At 40.1% G+C, this 19,652-nt stretch overlaps 1 protein-coding gene across 2 annotated transcripts in view; it reads left to right on the top strand.

Annotated features, from left to right (window-relative positions):
* The window catches only part of ank2b (ankyrin 2b, neuronal), a 165,224-nt gene that overhangs the window by 16,188 nt on the left and 129,384 nt on the right, over positions 1-19,652 (top strand). For both annotated transcript variants that reach the window (XM_056462194.1, XM_056462193.1), the window contains exon 2: positions 7,036-7,137. In XM_056462194.1, coding sequence (XP_056318169.1) covers positions 7,036-7,137 — 102 coding nt within the window. The remainder of the gene's footprint in view (positions 1-7,035; positions 7,138-19,652) is intronic.

Here is a 19,652-nt window from a genome sequence, read left to right as displayed (position 1 = left end):
AGTAGAATGCTGTTTTAGTGAGTGTTTTACAGTATTTAAGGAAGCAGTAGATTTTAGCAATACTGAGGTTAAAAATGTCGCTTGGCACTGTATTGTGATAATAATAATTATAAATATTTTTCTAGATCAATCCCTTTAAGTTACTTGAGCTCATTGGTTTGGTTTTACATATTGTGCTTTTCACCACTGGAGACCAATTTTTCAACCAGGGATCCATTTCCGAAAACCATTGTTAGCCAACTAAGTTGTCACAAACATGGATCATTGACTTGTACGCTTGCAACTACACCTCTAGAGCTGTAGTTAGAAGCATAGTTCCTGGCTGTGTTCTATTCCCAGTTATTCCCCTATGCCCTATTCATTTAGAACGTTCCAACATTTAAACAAAAAATTTAAAATAAATGAATAAATATATAAATAAATAAATAAAAATCATTAAATTCATGTCTCTTAGGTGTAATTTGCTTTCAAAGTATTTTTATCAGTTCAGTTTTAGCGATCTTCAAATAGACAATTGCGTTCCCTTCGTAGTGCACACTGAAAACATTTATTCTATTTTGAACACAGCCATGGCTCATGATGAAAGCTATAGGTGACTTATTATTTAAAAGTGGAATTTATGTTTACATCTCCAAAGCTTGTGAAAACAAAATAGCATACGTTCATGCTTTTAATTTATAGTAGGTTGTTTATTAAAGAAATGTATCTGTACTGCAGTGGTTTGAATGTGTCAAATTGTAAAAGTAGACTTTAAAATAAATAAATAAACAATATCTTAATAATAATAATAATAATAATAATAATAATAATAATAATAATAATAATAATAATAATAATAATAATTAATAATAATAATTATTATTATTAGGTAACACTTTACAATAGGTTCATTAGTTAATGCATTTACTAACATGAACTAATCATGAACAACACTTGTACAAGCATTTATTAATCATAATTGAACATTTACTAATGCATTATTAACATCCAAGTCCATGCTTGTTAACATTAGTTAACGCACCGTGAGTTAACATGAACTAACAATGAACAACTTTATTTTCATTAACTAATGTTAACTAACATGAACAAATACTGTGGTAAATGTATTATTCATTGTTTGTTCATGTTAGTAAATGCATTATTTAACATTAATTACTTAAACTTATTGTAAAGTGTGACCTATTATTATTCTTATTATTAATAAATAGGATTTTTTTTATTTTCTTAATAAATGGACTATTGTAAATTACAACCATTGTGCGAATGATTTATGTGATTTATATTGTGATTAGTATTAGCTAAGTGGTTGTATTGTTTTAGAATAGGATATGGCATATTCTTAATGAAATTTGTTAAGGAAACATAGGCCCTAAATGTGCCGTTTACATATATTTCAATTAATATGGAAAGCAAGTGCATGTTTTTACCAAAACTAATACTTGATTCTTTTAAATGCGTGTGCATGTAAAACAATATAATTTGCACAAAAAACTATGGTGTTATTTTCAAAGAAGTTTCTCCACCCCGTTTAGAGCATCAATATTGACGTTTTACGTTATAACTAGTGTGGTTCAATGATGGATCTGCGACAAAACAACTATGGTTTTGGGAAACACTCGTCACTACATCGTTCTTTTCCTAAACGATGCATGGTGCTATGATAGTTCAGACACGAGCTTTGTTGTTGTTTGGAAAACGCACCCAGGTCTTTAACTAACTTAATCGACAAGATTGTTTTTAATTTGTGAGACAAATCATGCAAATTAAATCATAGATCATATCATAATTTGTGAACTTAATGCTGCTAGTTAAGTGGTCCCTAGCTGTTTTTTTTGTGTGCTCTAGCTGGTATAGAGTGAGGAAATGATTGAAACTGAATTATTTTTCTTGCCAGACAACAAGGTTTGTTGTGTGGTTTGAGAGAGGGGTAGAGCTGCCAGTCTCCTTGGTTACTGAGCTGAAATGAGAATGTTTCTAGCTTTACTTGTCATGGGATACTGAATTATTCATAAATGCTTCACACAGTGCTTGGATTAAAGCAGAGAAGCACTCTCTGAATTAATGTTTTATTCTATGCTTGGTTGAAAGTCATCATTTCATTTATATCATGTATTTATTGACTTCTATGATGGTTGTGTTCATTTAAGATCTGTCTTATTTAATATATAGCATTTGGCAATTTTATGCAAGTCTTTATTTTTCATGAAGTTTATGAAATGCCTCATATCTGAATCATGCATTCATTTTCCAAACCTCCTGTTTCTAGCAGTGCACATGTTTTTGCCCACAGTATTCCAGTTTCTTGGGCAATAGATAAACATCATTCTTACTCACAGATACACAGTACATACATTTAACTTTATGGTGAACATTGCTTACAGTAAACCAGATTATAGTAGTTCACCTTTTTTAGATATTCCATGACCAGTGTGGGCATGTCCTTTAAAAGAGTAATTAGTATAGTTACTAGTATTTCTCACAAATTGTAAACTGAGTTACATTATTATAAAAGTAACTAATTACCTGGAAAAAGTAACTATTGCGTTACTTTAAAACAAATCTCATTTGTCAATGCCTTTAATAAATATAAAACATGGGACAAATGACTCCTAGTCATTGGTGTGTGCCACTGACTGTTTGTGTGCTTGTGTGTGAATGCCCGCACTACTGTGCCTTGATTGGCAAATTATGGAAATGGACTCTATCTAGGCCAATCATATGTTCTCTGTTACACTACATTCACAATGATAAATTATAGTAATGCACATTTTATTGTGTCAGTAATGGTAACAGCGTTGTAATGGGGGAAACCCAAAAAGTATTCATTTGATTACTTGTTACTTGAAAAAAAGTGTTGCCATGTTATTTTTAGTGCGTTATTCCATCACTGTCCATGACCCTACAAATTTGAATGATCAATGACTTGCAAATTAAAGTTTGCAGTCCTTGATCGTTCATTATCATTATAAAGCAATGAAATAGATATAAGAATGCAAACTTCTAAACCTTTAATTGATTTGGAAATAATTTTAAATATCATTTAATTGGACAAATGTTTCTCAAAAACTTTTTTTTCTAGTTTAAACAGTAAAGATTTAGTGCTTTCTGCAAAGATATTTTAGATATCAGCTTTTACTACATCACACTACTAATTCATTTCAGTTTTGATTTTGAGGGATTTCGACCTTTTTTTTTTTTCAAATGAATAATTTGTATAGGGGTTCCCAGTACAGGCTTGCAGCTGGAAGGACATTCATTTACTTAGTCCCTTTGTTAATCTAGGGTCGCCACAGCGGAATGAACCGCCATCTTATCCAGCATATGTTTTACACAGCGGATGCAATAGTATCTGAATACGGCCTGTTATGATGCAAGCTGAGATTGCATCACTCATCAATGCAATGTCAGACATAATGCACTCAATGGAGTGAGTGACGTCACTGTGACGGGTAGGGTTAGGGGTGGGTTACGTGAGCCCATTAAAAATGCGTTGGAGTCTGCAGCCAAATCCCTCTCAGCGGATGCCCTTCCAGCTGCAACTGAGAAGTTCACACACATACACTACTGACAATTTTAGTGTACCCAATTCACCTGTACCACGTGTTTGGACTTTTGGGGGAAACCGGAGCACGCGAAGGAAACCCCGCGAACGCGGGGGAGAACTGCATACCTTTCTTGCTGTGAGGCAACAGCACTACCTACTGCCCCACCACTTCTCTGGAAGGGCATTAGTGGCGTAAAACAAATGCTGGAATGGTTGGCGGTTCATTCCACTGTGGTGACCCTTGATAAATAGGAGACTCAGCTGAAGGAAAATGAATTAATTAAAGGGTTGTTAAATAGATAATACAGCCAAAAGCAACAAAAATCTCTTTGTTAACCCTTATATCATTTCAAATCTGTTGGAACACAAATGAACATATTTTTGAATGAAATCTGAGCTGTCTGCCACTAGTTTTGCAAAAAAGAAAAAACTTTATTATAACTTAATAAAATTAGGTTTGAACCACTGAGACACATGATGTTCTTGGCACTGGATCTCTGGATTGGCATTGAATTTTTTTCTTGGATCTCATAAAAAAATCTCTTATTTTGTTTTTCTGTAATTGAATGTATTATAAGTTGAAGTACATGAGGGTATCAGGGTGAGTAATTAATGACAGAATTTTTATTTTTTGATCTCTTTTAAGGTAACTTCATTTCTCATTAAGCAGTCTCCCTGAACGCAGACATATTTCTCCAGAGTGTTGTCCTTAGTTGCCTCCTCTATATAGAGTATCAGGCAGGGAAAAGGAGCCAGACAGGCGCCTGATGGAGTCCCATGGAGAAGTGACAACAAACAAACAGGTTGCATCACACTCAAAAATGGCATCTGAGTTGTAAGACAAACTGACAGTGGGAGTTTTACAAGACTGCAAGTCATTACCTTTATGAAAAATTATACCATGGTCTGCTGAAATTTTGTCTGGAAGGTGTGAAATAAAGTGCTTTAATGCACAGGTTTCTTGTCAGATTTGATCACAGTTCTAAAGACAGTATATACTGTATATATACAACCCCGAAATCAGAAAAAGTTGTGATAGTATGGAAAACGCAAATACAAAAGAAAAAGTTGCAACTTCTAAATTTACTGTGACTTGTATTTTATTGCAAACAATACAACAAACATTATTTAATGTGTTCCTCACGATTCTATTATTTTTTTTTAATTAACCTTTATTCCAATTTCAAAATGCACCATACTCTATTGAAGACAGGTCAGGACTGCAGACAGGCCAGTCAAGTACATGTATCCTCTTCCTCCACAGCCAGGACATTGTAATGTGTGCAGAATGTGGTTTTGCATTGTCTTGTTGAAATATGCATGGGTGTCCCTGGGAAAGAATGCAGCATATTGTGCTCCAACATCTCTCTGTACTTTTCAGCATTATTGATGCCATCACAGAAGTGCAAGTTATCTTTGCCAAGGGCACTGACAACCATGACAGACCCTGGCTTTTGGAAGGGTTGCTGATAAGTTTGGGTCATGCTTTTCTTCTTTGGTCCGAAGCACTCGCCATACATTTCTCCCAAAAATTACCTGAAATACTGATTCATCTGACCACAGTACATGTTTACACTGTGTGATGGTCTATTCCAGATGCATCTAAGCCTTGAGAAGTTGACAGCACTTTTGGACACTGTTGACATAGGGCTTCCTTTTGCCACAGTACAATCTTTACTGGCATTTGTGGCTTTAACTACGTATTCTGGAACTTGACCAAGGTTTGGCAAAGTAGTCCTAAGCCCATGTGGTGATATTACTTATAGATGAATGAGGATTCTTGATGCAGTGTGTCTGATGGATCAGGAATCATGGTTGTTTAGCTCAGGCTTGCTCTCTTGTCCTGTTCACACTGAAATTTATTGAGATTCCTTAAATCTTTTAATTATGTCATGCACTGTTGAAAATATCTAAATGTCTTCCTATCTATCTTTGAGAAACATTGTTTTTAAACATTTCAATAATTTTATCACAAATTTGTTGGCAAACTGGCGATCCTCAGCTCATCTTTCCTCCTATAGAACAAGACCTTTCTTGGATGCTGCTTTCTTACTAAAACATAATTGCAATCACCTGTTGACATCACCTGTTTTAAATCACATAATTATTTACCATTTACCTGATTACTAGCCCTAAATGCTCCTGTCTCAGCATTTTTTGAAATGTGTTGCAGGTCTGAATGACAGAAAAGGATGGATATTTCCAAACGAAATGAAACATGACATATTTGTGTTCATGTTGTCTGAAAAGCCAAAAAAGCCAAAGTAATTTTTAAAATTCACTTGTGTTTAGCAATCCTTTAACACACCGCGATCCATTGATTATCCTTTACCTATGCAATAACATTTCAAAAATATCGCAAGACCGTGTTATTGCTCTGTATAGCAAATTAGTCTGGTCACAATAACAAAATTTCACTATCAGCATCAGTTCAGTTTTTACCAATAGCAGTTTAGTATTCTTGCATTTACACAGCACTGTTGTAACGAGAAGGGGACGCTGGACAAGGACGTGCAGATCCAAATGCAGGGTTAATTAAGAGAATGGTCGGGCAAGCAACAGTCAGCACAGGAGCAAACAGATGTATACGGACAATCCAGAGTCATGGACAATTAACAGGCAGATAGTCAAAAGGCAGGCAGCAGACAACGTAAAACAAAGGAAGGTTCAAACACAGAAGGCAAGGCAAGGAAAACACATCGTAATGTTCACAATCAGTATAACAAGACTCAGAACAGATGTGTGTGTGAGTGCTCTCTTTATAGTCCATGTAATCAGTTTATGAGTGGCTTCAGCTGTGAGTGTTCAGACAGGATCTAGGTCAGGTGTGTGAGTGGTGCATGACTGGATCTTGTAGTTCTTTTCCTGGCAGATTTGTAGTTCGTTAGCAAACTGTGTTTACCAGTGATCTGCACAGACTGGATTGCTGGTGATCGTGACAACTGTAAAGTATCTGCAATGAATGCACCTATTTATATTTTATGATTATCACATATCAGTTATTTTTATGTCTAGCGCTTACAGAGAATTATTTAACATTTAGTTATTTGTCTAAATGGTATTATGAAAAACTTGTTATTTGCTTTCACCTCAGCAGCATGAAACATAATGTCTATTACTTCAGTTTATCACAAGCTCACCGAGTATACGCATCTCTCCGAGTTTCTTGTCCTAATAGGTTTCACATCTATTTAAGTCACTGTGGAGTACTTTACTTATTGTGCTGTTTATAAAAGATTTGAGTGTCTGCAATCTTTCTGCTGAGGTATTATTGGTGCACTGCAGTTTTATGTTACCAGCCATCTATTTTTTTATTTATTTACCTCTAATGGCTTTGAACAGCATTTCGGGCTCTTTTTTATAAAGTCGTGTGTGTGTGTGCATTTTATTAGTAAAATTGTTTGGAACAGGATACTTGTCTCATGAGCTAATATGTTTAAACTCTTAAAAAGCTCATCTGTATTAACTATGCGCTTTCTTTTTTCCTGTAGTCGGACAGCAACACCAGTTTCCTTCGAGCAGCAAGAGCAGGCAATATTGACAAGGTTCTGGAATATTTAAAGGGTGGCGTAGACATCGGCACTAGTAATCAGGTACGTGGCTGTTTTTGTACAGATGAGGCTGTATACTGAAAAAAGTCAACTCACCTGTGTTCTGGTGCACTTTAAAATGTATCCTACATAAAAAAATCATTATTCAATATAATTTCCAATACAATGAGGAATTATTGGCACAGCCTTACATAAAAATAAAAAACAATATAATTTCTTAATTTTTCCAGTGTTAAAATTTTAAACATAGCTCAACGTTAAAGGGCCATGACACTACTAGTTTGACAAAAGGTCAAGAAATTGGGTGAGTCCAGCTTTGTGTAGGTGGGAGTGTGGAGTGGTAAAAGAGGGAAGGCGAAAGAGGGGAGTTTCAGTTTGAGCACACGCTGATTTTCACTGATGCAAAACACCACACAGACGCAGGGGAGAAAGACAGTGACTATGTTTACATGGACATCAGTAATCAAATTATTTGCCAAATTGTTAATTTGTCGACTTTAACTGCAGTTAGGCACTTTCAATTTAATTCAGTTACATGTACATTTCATACATGCCCCCAGTGAGAAATTAGATATTGGATGCGAGGAACTGCTAGAAGAGTGTAATTTTAATGGAATGGTTAATACCACGCGCCGTATGGGAGAAAAAAAAACTTTGCATTTCTCTGTAACTTAGATGCACTCGGTAGGTAGCATCAGAAAACTGTGTATATAGACTATTCTTTCACCAAATGCGGCGAAAATCCTACACGATGGTAATAGTTTGATTAAGGTGTTTACATGTTTACATTCAGCATTAACAGCAGATCTTTCAGTCCATAATATAATATTGTAGTGATATTACCATACTGTAAACTTAGTAACTAAACCATTTTGGCTAAGATATGTCTTTAAAAACAGAAAGAGTACTACTGATGATACTAACTTACTTTGCCATCTGAATAAACATAAACAATGACATTGATCACACTCTTACCAAATCTGTAGAGACAGGACAATTAACACCAACTGGAACCAGTCTTTTTTAAAAGAAGGCAAGTGGCAAATCCGGATTTCACCATTTCATGATACGAAAAGCTCTCGGGTAAAAATGTTCCTTACAAACGTATTTTTGTCGCGTGTTTGCAGAGCACTGTAATCCACACTTGAGTCCAGCTGCGCTCTCATAGCATGGACACGAAACCTTTGTTGCAGCACATTCTCAATAAACAACAATTATACTCTAAATCAGTGGTCTAAAACTCAATTCCTATAGGGCCGCAACTCTGCATACTCCAACCACCTTCAACTCACACCTGCTTAATAGTCTCTAGTAGTCTTGAACACCTTGATTATTTGGATGAGCTGTGTTTGATTAGGGTTGGAGCAAAACTGTACAGAGCTGAGGCCCTTCAGCAATTGAGTTTGAGACCTATTCTCTATACAGAAGGTCACTAACTACTTCACCTATCTGTGTACAGTAGAAAGAATCCTGATTGGTTAAAACACAGATAAATCTTCACACATTAAGCATATCTTCTCCAAAATTAATTGAGAGTCAAGAGTCAGAGGTCAGATGTAACAGGTCATCCAGAAGGCCATGTGGAGAGGAGCTGACCGTACAGTGCAGGGTTGTCAAAAACACAGCCCTGCAGAGTTTAGTTCCAGCCCTGCTTCAATACACCTATTTGTAGGTATCAAACAAGCCTAAAACTACGGTCACACTGGGCTTTGTGTGTACGAAATTCTGTCGTGCGTCGCTGCGAAAAAGGGGCGGGATTAAACAATTTTATTAGACATTAAAAAAAGCTAGTGATTGCTCCATGTTTTACATTTCTGCCCAGAGGTCGTGTTTTGGTCCTTGATTGGTCTCATGCAGTCAAGTGATGCGATTTAGCAGGTTAGAGTTCACTAAGCTTAAACTTTGCACCGCAGCAACCTGCGAAACTTGACACATAACCCCGCGTTTCTGGTCTGACGCATTCACGTGCGTATGAATGGAAGTCTATGAGAAGAAAAGTCAAGTGTGACCGCAGCTTAAAGCACTCAATTAGTTTAATCAGGTGTTTTTAATTAGGGTTGGAGCTAAACTGTGCAGAGCTGTGGCCCTCCAGGAACTGCATTTGACACCTGTGGTATAGTGGCATGTAGTGGTTCCAAACAAAGGCAAGGCAAGGCAGGTTTATTTGTATAGCACATTTCATACACAATGGTAATTTAAAGTGCTTTACATAAACAAGAATAAAAGAAACAAGAAAAAAAAATGATAAAAAAAATTTAAACAGATAAAAACTGATTAAAATGTGTTAAACGGGTTTTAAAAGACTGAAAAAGAAAAGAAAGACATAATAGTGCGATCTGTTGAACATACCACAGTGCTCATTCAGTACACAGGCACAGCTTGTCATGGATTGGTCAGGCTCTCACGACCCCCACTCACGAAGATCACCATCACCTGACTTCTAATGAGCACACAGCTGCATCACATTCACGAGCACCAGATAAAAGCACAGCACTCCAGTCGCTCATTGTCCGGGCTCGTCTCGACGAAAGCGGACAACTGAGCGACCACTCAGCGTAGTCATCCTCAAGCTAAACAAACGATTTACTTACCTGTTCTCTTTGTATTCCTCCTAGTCTTCCTGTCCTCCCGAATCGTCCTGTCTTCCAGTCCTTCCAAGTCTGTGTCATCCTCTGTCAGCTGTATCTGGTGTGTGCTGTCCATCCTCGTGTATTCCTGTTACCCAGCCACGGAGGAAAAGACCCCAACATCATTCCTGATCCTCCTGGCTATCCTTCATGTGCTCCTTGTTGTCATTCAATAAACACCCTAACGTTTCCTTACCTCTGTCTCCTGTCCGCTTCATAACAGAAGCCCGGACCCATAACGACGACAACATGAGCACCCTCGATCACTTTCAAGAGCTGGTGGACCAGTTGAAGCGGATTCTACAGCCACCAGCTCCACTTTCCAACGCACCACCAGCACCGAGCACTTCCGCCTCCACAGTTTCTTCTTCGGCCCTTCCTTCCAGTCCCATGGCCCGACCAGCGCCCTACTCAGGCGGAGCGGGGGAGTGCAATGGTTTCTGTTACAATGTTCCCTCATATTCGAAATGCAACCTTCTCTATATCCCACAGATAAGTCGAAGATCGCCTACATCGTATCTCTACTCTCTGGACCTGCACTTAAATGGGCTGAGACGATCTGGAACCAAGCCGGGCCGGTCATGAATTCCATCACTACCTTCACGGAGTATTTCAAAGAGGTGTTTGGACGTTCTGATGGGGAAGTAGCCGCTGAGAGCAGCTGTATCATCTAAAGCAAGGTACTCTATCTACACAGGAATATGCTCTCCGGTTTCGCACTCTAGCAGCTGCAAGTGGATGGAATGAGAGATCGTTGTTGACCACGTACCGGCTCGGCTTGGAACCCACTCTCCGAATCCAACTGGCCACATTAGATGATACAATGGGTCTGGAGAGATTCATCCAACATTCTCTCCGATGTTCCGATCGTCTCCGTTCCTATCACAGGACACCATCACCCCCCTCGTCTGCACTCCTCCAATCGCCTGAGTCAACAGCCTCTCCAGAACCAGAAACCCATGATAATAGAGTCTGGAAGACTGACATCAGCGAACGACAGAGGAGGCTGACCCGGGGTCTGTGTCTATACTGCGGTGTCAGTGGACACACCCGTATGGAGTGTCCCCTTCGTCCCATTCGGACTTCACCCTCATCGACTCCGGGTCAGCAGGGAACTTCATCTCCCAATCCCTCTGTCGTCAACTCCACCTCCGTACTGAGGCGTCCTCGCATATATACCAGATACAACCGATAACCCAGTGCACTCGATCTTCGACCCGTATCCATCGACAATGCGAAGACATCCTTCTTCAAGTGGGGTTGTTACATCAAGAGAGGATTCAATTTCTGGTTCTGGAGGGTGCAAATATGGACATCATTCTAGGGCGCCCGTGGCTGGTGAAGCACGATCCCATCATCTCTTGGGGCAACAGGAGAGATAAAGAAATGGGGATCTGGATGTACACCTACCTGTTTTCCAAATCTCCCTCTTCAAGGTCGGAACCCCATTTCTTTGTTTGCAACATCGGTCGAGAGCCCTCCTGAGAAGCAGTCTATCCACATTCCTAAGGAGTACAGCTCCTTTCATGATGTCTTCTGCCCCAAGAGAGCTTCCCAGCTACCGCCGCATCGGCCATGGGACTGCGCGATCGACCTAGTTCCAGATGCCCAGTTGCCAAGAGGTAGGATCTACCCGCTCTCGCTTCCAGAGAATCAGGCAATGGAAGATTACATAAGGGAGGCTCTGAGTCAGGGGTACATACGTCACTCAAAATCACCAGCCGCCTCAAGCTTCTTCTTTGTGGCCAAGAAGGACGGAGGGCTGCGTCCATGCATCGACTACAGGGTCCTAAATAACGGTACAGTAAAATACCGATATCCCCTTCCTCTGGTACCAGCCGCTTTGGAACAGCTCCGAGAAGCTAAAGTCTTCACTAAATTGGACCTCCGCAGCGCGTATAATCTGATAAGAATACGTGAGGGGGACCAATGGAAGACAGCATTCGTGACCCCTACTGGCCACTATGAATATGAGGTCATGCCTTACGGTCTGGTCAACGCCCCCTCCGTATTCCAAAACTTCATTCATGAAGTCCTCCGGGAGTTTCTTCACCACTTTGTAATAGTGTACATAGATGACATCCTCATTTACTCCCGAGTGAGGCCGAACATCGCCAACACGTTGCGGAGGTCCTACACACATTGAGAGAACATCACCTCTACCTCAAAGCGGAGAAATGCTCATTCCACCAGAAGTCGATTCATTTCTTGGGATACATCATTGATCAAACCGGTATACGTATGGATGGGAAGAAAATTGAGGCTGTTCTATCCTGGTCAGAACCCACTTCCATTAAGGAGCTCCAGAGGTTTCTTGGGTTTGCTAACTTTTATAGACGGTTTATCAAGGACTACAGCAGGATTACATCACCTCTCACTAATCTCCTCAAGGGTAAACCCAAAGGACTGGAGTGGACCAAAGAAGCAGCCGCAGCCTTCCGCCTTCTTAAGAAGGAGTTCACAAGGGCCCCACTCCTGACTCATCCTGACCCAAATCTTCCTTTCGTGGTGGAAGTGGACGCATCCACCACCGGCGTCGGGGCAGTATTATCTCAACATCATGATACACCGCCCCGACTGCATCCCTGTGCCTATTTCTCTCGGAAGTTGAGCCCGGCGGAGCAGAATTACAGCATAGGAGACAGGGAGCTGCTAGCAATCAAGCTAGCCTTGGAGGAGTGGCGTCACTGGTTGGAGGGAGCCAAACATCCGTTCCAGGTGATCACAGATCACAAAAACCTCCAATATATCAAAGAGGCCAAGAGACTATGTCCACGTCAAGCCAGATGGTCACTTTTCTTCTCACGTTTTGATTTCTCCATTTCCTATCGTCCAGGACCCAAGAATCTAAGAGCAGACGCTCTCTCTCGTTTACACGAGCATCACGATCATGAAGAACTCCCAACGAAGATTCTTCCCGAACACATCTCCATTTGTCCGATCACCTGGAACGCTCCTCCAGTCGTTGCCACTCCGGAAGCCCCTGCTCCGCCGGGATGCCCTCCTCATCGGCAGTTCATACCACCTGAACACCGGGTAGATCTGATCCACTCCTTACATACCTCGCTAGGCACTGGACATCCAGGGATCAACAATACTCTCTCGCTAGTATCCCAACGATTCTGGTGGCCAAACATGGCAAGGGATGTGAGGCAATATGTTCAGGGCTGTAAGGACTGTGCCCAATCCAAGAGCCCACGTCATCTACCCGCTGGAAAGCTCCATCCCTTGCCGATTCCGAACCGTCCCTGGTCACACCTAGGAGTGGACTTTATCACTGATCTCCCTTCGTCAGAAGGTAATACCTGTATTCTAGTCATAGTAGATAGATTCTCAAAGTTTGTCAAACTAATCCCTCTGAAAGGTCTTCCCACAGCCTTTGAAACAGCCGACAATATCTTTAATCAAGTCTTCAGGTCATTTGGTATTCCAGAAGATATTGTGTCGGACAGAGGTCCACAGTTCATCTCACGTCTATGGAAAGCCTTCTTCAAGCTCCTAGGTGTGGCCGTCAGCCTCTCTTCTGGATATCATCCCCAAACCAACGGGCAGACAGAGAGGAAGATTCAGGAGGTGGGACGGTTCCTGAGGACCTTCTGCAGTGGTCACCAGAGCTCCTGGAGCCAGTATTTGGGCTGGGCAGAATATGCCCAAATTCACTGCGGCAACCCTCCACCGGACTCACGCCATTCCAGTGCGTCCTGGGCTTCCAACCACCGCTCTTTCCCTGGGATGGCGAACCATCTGATGTCCCCGCAGTGGATCACTGGTTCCGGGAGAGCGAGAGAGTCTGGGACGAGGCTCATCAACATCTGCAGAGGGCAGTCCGTCGAAGCAAGGTAACCGCCGATAGAAGAAGGTCTGAAGAACCCAGATACACACCCGGACAAAAGGTGTGGCTATCCACCCGGGACATACGCATGCGACTGCCCTCTCGCAAGTTAAGTCCCCGATTTGTTGGTCCCTTCACCATCGTGGAACAGGTTAACCCCCGTCACCTACAAACTACAATTACCCTCTCACTACCGTATTCACCCTACATTCCACGTATCACTCCTGAAACCCTATCACGATCCTGTTCTTCCCTCCACAGAGCCTGACCACGAAGAGGAACCCCCTCCTCCACTGCTCCTAGAAGAAGGAGCCGTCTACGCAGTGAAGGAGATCTTGCGTTCCCGACGTCGTGGTGGCCAGTTGGAGTACCTGGTGGACTGGGAAGGGTACGGCCCCGAAGAAAGGACATGGGTTCCCAGAGCTGATATTCTCGATCCTAGTCTCATGGTGGAGTTTCATGAGAGCCACCCTGAGTTCCCAGCGCCTAGAGGCAGAGGGAGACCACCACGGCGTCGGAGGTGTCGGCCCTCAGGAGCGGGCCCTGGGGAGGGGGGTACTGTCATGGATTGGTCAGGCTCTCACGACCCCCACTCACGAAGATCACCATCACCTGACTTCTAATGAGCACACAGCTGCATCACATTCACGAGCACCAGATAAAAGCACAGCACTCCAGTCGCTCATTGTCCGGGCTCGTCTCGACGAAAGCGGACAACTGAGCGACCACTCAGCGTAGTCATCCTCAGCTAAACAAACGATTTACTTACCTGTTCTCTTTGTATTCCTCCTAGTCTTCCTGGTCCTCCCGAATCGTCCTGTCTTCCAGTCCTTCCAAGTCTGTGTCATCCTCTGTCAGCTGTATCTGGTGTGTGCTGTCCATCCTCGTGTATTCCTGTTACCCAGCCACGGAGGAAAAGACCCCAACATCATTCCTGATCCTCCTGGCTATCCTTCATGTGCTCCTTGTTGTCATTCAATAAACACCCTAACGTTTCCTTACCTCTGTCTCCTGTCCGCTTCATAACACAGCTAAACTGATGTGTTTTCAGTCTTGATTTGAATGTGCCTAATGTAGGAGCACATCTGATCATTTCTGGAAGCTGATTCCAGTACCGGGGGTGTAGTAGCTGAAGGCAGATTCAACCTGAAAATACACAAACATTCAGCAAAAGTATTGCTACTTTAAGGTTGACTTGTTTTCTAGCAGGCATCTTGACAGAATAGTAAAATAAACACTTCACTACAGCGGACTAATACAGAGACAGATTTCACTTACATTATTATTCTAGTTTTACTCTAAAGAGGGATGACAATATATCAGATGAAATGAATGGGAAAGTATTTATTTATTTATTCTAGATTTTGTAGGGGAGTGCATCAAATGTATTGATAAATACAGTAGAGCACAGTTACAAATGAAATTAACAATGCTTTATGGTTTTTGGGAAGTCTAGCAGTAATCTGCTACAGAAATTCAATATAAATGTTGATCAAATGTTCAATGATCAAATGTAAAATAAAACTCCATAGTCTTCATTGTGTTATGCACCATCTAGGGAAGGTGCACAATATGAAAGGAAAAGCCAATCCAAAGAAAACATGAAATCGAAATGCATTGTGGTTTTGAGGTTGGGGCTGACAAGGCAAAAATAACAAACAAAAATGACTTTATTTTAATATTTTAATGGGGGGCACAGTGGATAGTGCTGTCGCCTCACATCAAGACGGTTGCTGTTTCGAGCCTGTGTGGAGTTTGCATGCTCTCCCTATGTTGGCGTGGGTTTCCTTCGGGTGCTCCAGTTTCCCCCAAAGACATACGCTATAGGTGAATTGGGTCCAAAGTGTATGTATGTATGTGTGTATGTGTGAATGAATGTGTATGGCTGTTTCCAAGTGGTGGGTTGCACCTGTAAGGGCCATCCGCTGCTTAAAACACATGCTGAATAAGTTTGCAGTTCATTCCGCTATGGCAACCCCATATTAATAAAGGGACTAAGCTGAAAAGAAAATGAATGAATAATCAATTACTCTACTTTACATGTTCAAATGAAAGAAAATAAAATACAGTTAACTACCCTAACTACCTAACACAAAAACAAAGATCAAAAGGTTTTTAAACTACTTATTATCCCAATATTCAACAACTATTTACAAACACAAGCAACCACACTTGAGGGACAACCCAAGAATCAGTGTCAAACAAGCAAAAGGGTCACAAATCTCTTAAATCCTAAACTTACAAACAACATATACACAGCTCTGCAGTATCCAACAAACAATTTTTTAAAGCTTCTTTTTAAAACCAGGGGCCCCCATAAACAAGGGAATCTTCCTTCCGTACAGCACATGCGCAAGGTGTTAATGCCAGTGTTGCCAACTTGGCGAGTTTTCAGACCCCCCTAGCACCAAATTTAAAAAAGCGACTATCGAATGCTTTTAATTGTTACTGGAGATTTTTAGACTCTCATGTGTCTGTGCTGTACCATTCCTAACGTTACTCTCCGGAATGAGCTGCGGGTGATGCCGTCGGTCTATCTCCCGCCTCAGAGCACTTAAAGGTGGCACACAGACGTTTCTCACACCTGCAGCATTAAGAGCAGATTAGTCCTCTGCATATCGTCGACAAATGTATTAGCACCGCAAGCGTGAGGTATTTCACTGGTATAGTCAAAGCAATCTGCTTCTCCTCTGTTTCAAATGTAATAATTTAAATGAACCATTTATTAAGAGGCAGGTAAAGTGTGCAAGAGTGAGAATTTTGAGAACATTTGGGGAAAAAAAGTAGAAATACGACAAACAACGAAACGCAGCTTCCTCCATGATCCTGCTGTCTGGCCGAAACACCCGTCAGATGATGAGCACTGTGGGCTTGTTAAGAGATTTAGGGCCTGTTCACATAATAACATTTCCAGGTGAAACAGCCGCCAATTCACAAACAGCAATTACTGAATTCATATGAAAAATGTTGACAATATTAGATGGATTGTGAACCTAATAAGTTTAAATGTTTTTTAACTATCATTACTATTAAATCTAATCACAATAAATAGCTAATTACCTGTACATCGGGGTGCCCAACTCAGGTGTCCTGCAAAGTTTACTTCCAACCCCAATCAGACACACCTGGCGTAGCTAATCAAGCTTTTATTAGGCTTTCTAGAAACATCCGTGCAGGTCTGTTGGAGCTAAAATCTGCAAGACACAGCAGAAACTGTGGCTTCTGGTCAACTATAATCCCTATTCATAATTGAATATTGCAGAAACACATATTCCAGTTTTGATGCCGAAGCAATATATTGTGCAGCCCTAAATGGATTCTTCTGTGTGCACTTGGAGAAGGAGCATCCATGACAATTAAAGAAAACTATTGTATAACAAAACAAACAGCTGAATTTCTTTTATCTGTTCAATGCAGCTTGGCCACACAGCACAGGTAACAATCTAATGCAGGTTTTTAAAAGTGGCTGACTGAACAACCTGCTCTAGCAGATCTCCCTGCATCCAACCTCTTTAGAATCAGATGCTGAAAGCATGACTTGCTCTTTATTGTCAGAAAAAAAAAAAAAAAAACACTCACAAGCTTTAGGATCAAGGGTTTGTTCCTACAGTATGTGTTGGCAGAGAGTGCATGGCTATTATCTGTCTCAGCATCCGCCTCTGCCAGCATCACCAGTGAGTCACAACAACACTGCCTCATCAGCAGCAGGACTCAAACCACAAGGTGCAGAGTATTAAAACTGACCCCTGAAGAAGAGGGCCAAATAAGATCAGAGCACTAATCTAGAATGCTGCCGGAACACGGCAGATCTGAATCCAGCACCTCTGAAATCTGATCCGGTACCTAATTTTACCGATCCCCCTTCTCAACCGCCCTCCTCCCCTGTCCGCTGTTCACTTTCACTTTCTTCTGCGACTCCCCAACCCTCTTCACTTTTGTCCACGAGACCCCTCCGCCATCCAATGCCCCACATTACACCCGCCACACCCCGCTCTTCACTTTCGTCTGCAACAACACCCCCTACATCCTCTGGTAACATGCAGGGTCAGTTACCCTGATCTGTTCCAAGACCTCGCAATTCACAAATTAAGCACCCATTAAATTAAGTCTTCACCCATGCAGCACATATATGGTTTGTGTCACATGCCATAATAAAGTGTTTTTATTTAGAACTCTACCCTGAAATTTAAGATATTTTCATACACTGATCTATATGAACTGCTAGTACTGACATGATGCGTTTATAGCTGACCATAAGGATCTGTGGCAATGGCTCATTTATTGGTAACTGGAGACATCCCTGTGGCTCTACAAAACAAAAGTTGAAACAGGGTCAGATTCAGAATTGTGGAAATTCAATTAGACAGTGTAGCAAGTAACCTGTACAGACTCAAAATAGTAATATATAACTAGTGTATTTTAGAAATTTTTAGATAAAAGTTTTTGCAGGATTTAATTAGAATTATTTTAAAAGTTATTTTAATTATACCTTATTTTGTTCACAGAATAATAATGAAAAGAAAGCAAAAAAAGGCATCTTCAAGCAAAAGTCTGTATTTATTATGATGTCCTTAGCACTAAGCATATTTCCTTTCGGGAGAATGTCTCAAAATTCATTCGTCAGGAATCGTGGTAATGTGCTGGTTCAGTGCTCAGAATTATTATCATTATGAGTCACACTTTACAATAACGTTGTATTAACTAATGTTTTGTATTTACAGTCATGAAAACAATGAATAAAATATTTATTTTATCTTTTGTTAACGTTAAAATAGTGTTCATTGTAACAGTATGCTACCTCACAGTTCATTAACTGTTGAAAAGCATAAATTTGGATTTAGTACTGCATTGGTACATGTCATGAACTATGATTAATTAATAAATCATGCACTGATGTTGTCTGTTATTAGTTTATGTTAGTACATACTGAATATTAACTAATGAAACCTTATTTCAAAATGTGACCTTATTATCATTAACGTTGAAAACAGTTGTGCTGCTTCATAGTTATTGAATGTAAGACGTTATGAGGTGTGCAGTATGTAGTGCAACTGTCTAATTATATATAAATATGTTCATGCTTTACTGTCAAGGAGATCATTTAATTTACATTTTGTGACAACACAAGCAATAAAGCGGTTGAGATGTGCTGTGTATGCTAGAGATATATGCTATGCTATTTATAGAAACAGCCTGGCCAGTAATAACTAAGGCATTTGGGATTTGCTGTATTGTTTATATCGCTTTACAAGAGTACTGTATTTATGCAAAGTTGGGTTTAATCCTGTGATCCTTTTTAAAAGCATCCTGTTGTGCCCTTAATGTACTGTATGTCTGGAATACCTGGAGTGATTAGAGCAAAATTAATAATCTAATATAATGCAAACTTTGAGTAATTTTTTTTAAAAAACTTTTCAAAAACAGTAGAACTATTTTATAGTGTTTATGATTTTTCAAATGTTCTTTATAATTAAAAAAAAAAATTTGTCATAAATTAAATGGTTAATATTGAAGTCAGAATTAATAGCCCCCCTTTGAATTTTTATTTTCTATTTTAAATATTTCCCAAATTATGTTTAACAAAGCAAGGAAATTTTCACAGAATTTCTGATAATGTTTTTTTCTTCTGGAGAAAGTCTTATTTGTTTTATTTCGGCTAGAATAAAAGCAGTTTTAATAAAAAAAAATAAAATAAATGTAGGGTCAAAATTATTAGCCCCTTTAAGCTATATTTTTTTGATAGTCTACACAACAAACCATCGTTATACAATAACTTGCCTAATTACCCTAACCTGCCTGGTTAAATTAATTAAACTAGTTGAGCCTTTAAATGTCACTTTAAGCTGTATAGAAGTGTCTTAAAAAATATCTCACATATTATGTACTATCATCATGGCAAAGATAAAATAAATCAGTTATTAGAGATGAGTTATCAAAACTATTATGTTTAGAAATGTCTTGAAAAAATCAGAAATTGGGGAAAAATAAACTGGTGGGCTAATAATTCTGGGGGTCTAATATTTCTGACTTCAACTGTAAGTGAAAAATTGTCATAAATGAACTGATACTGGACTGATAGATTCACACCAACAGCTACA

Source organism: Danio aesculapii, chromosome 7 (genome assembly GCF_903798145.1).
Source record: "Danio aesculapii chromosome 7, fDanAes4.1, whole genome shotgun sequence".
Lineage (NCBI taxonomy): Eukaryota > Metazoa > Chordata > Actinopteri > Cypriniformes > Danionidae > Danio > Danio aesculapii.
This window is presented reverse-complemented; position numbering and strand designations above follow the sequence as displayed.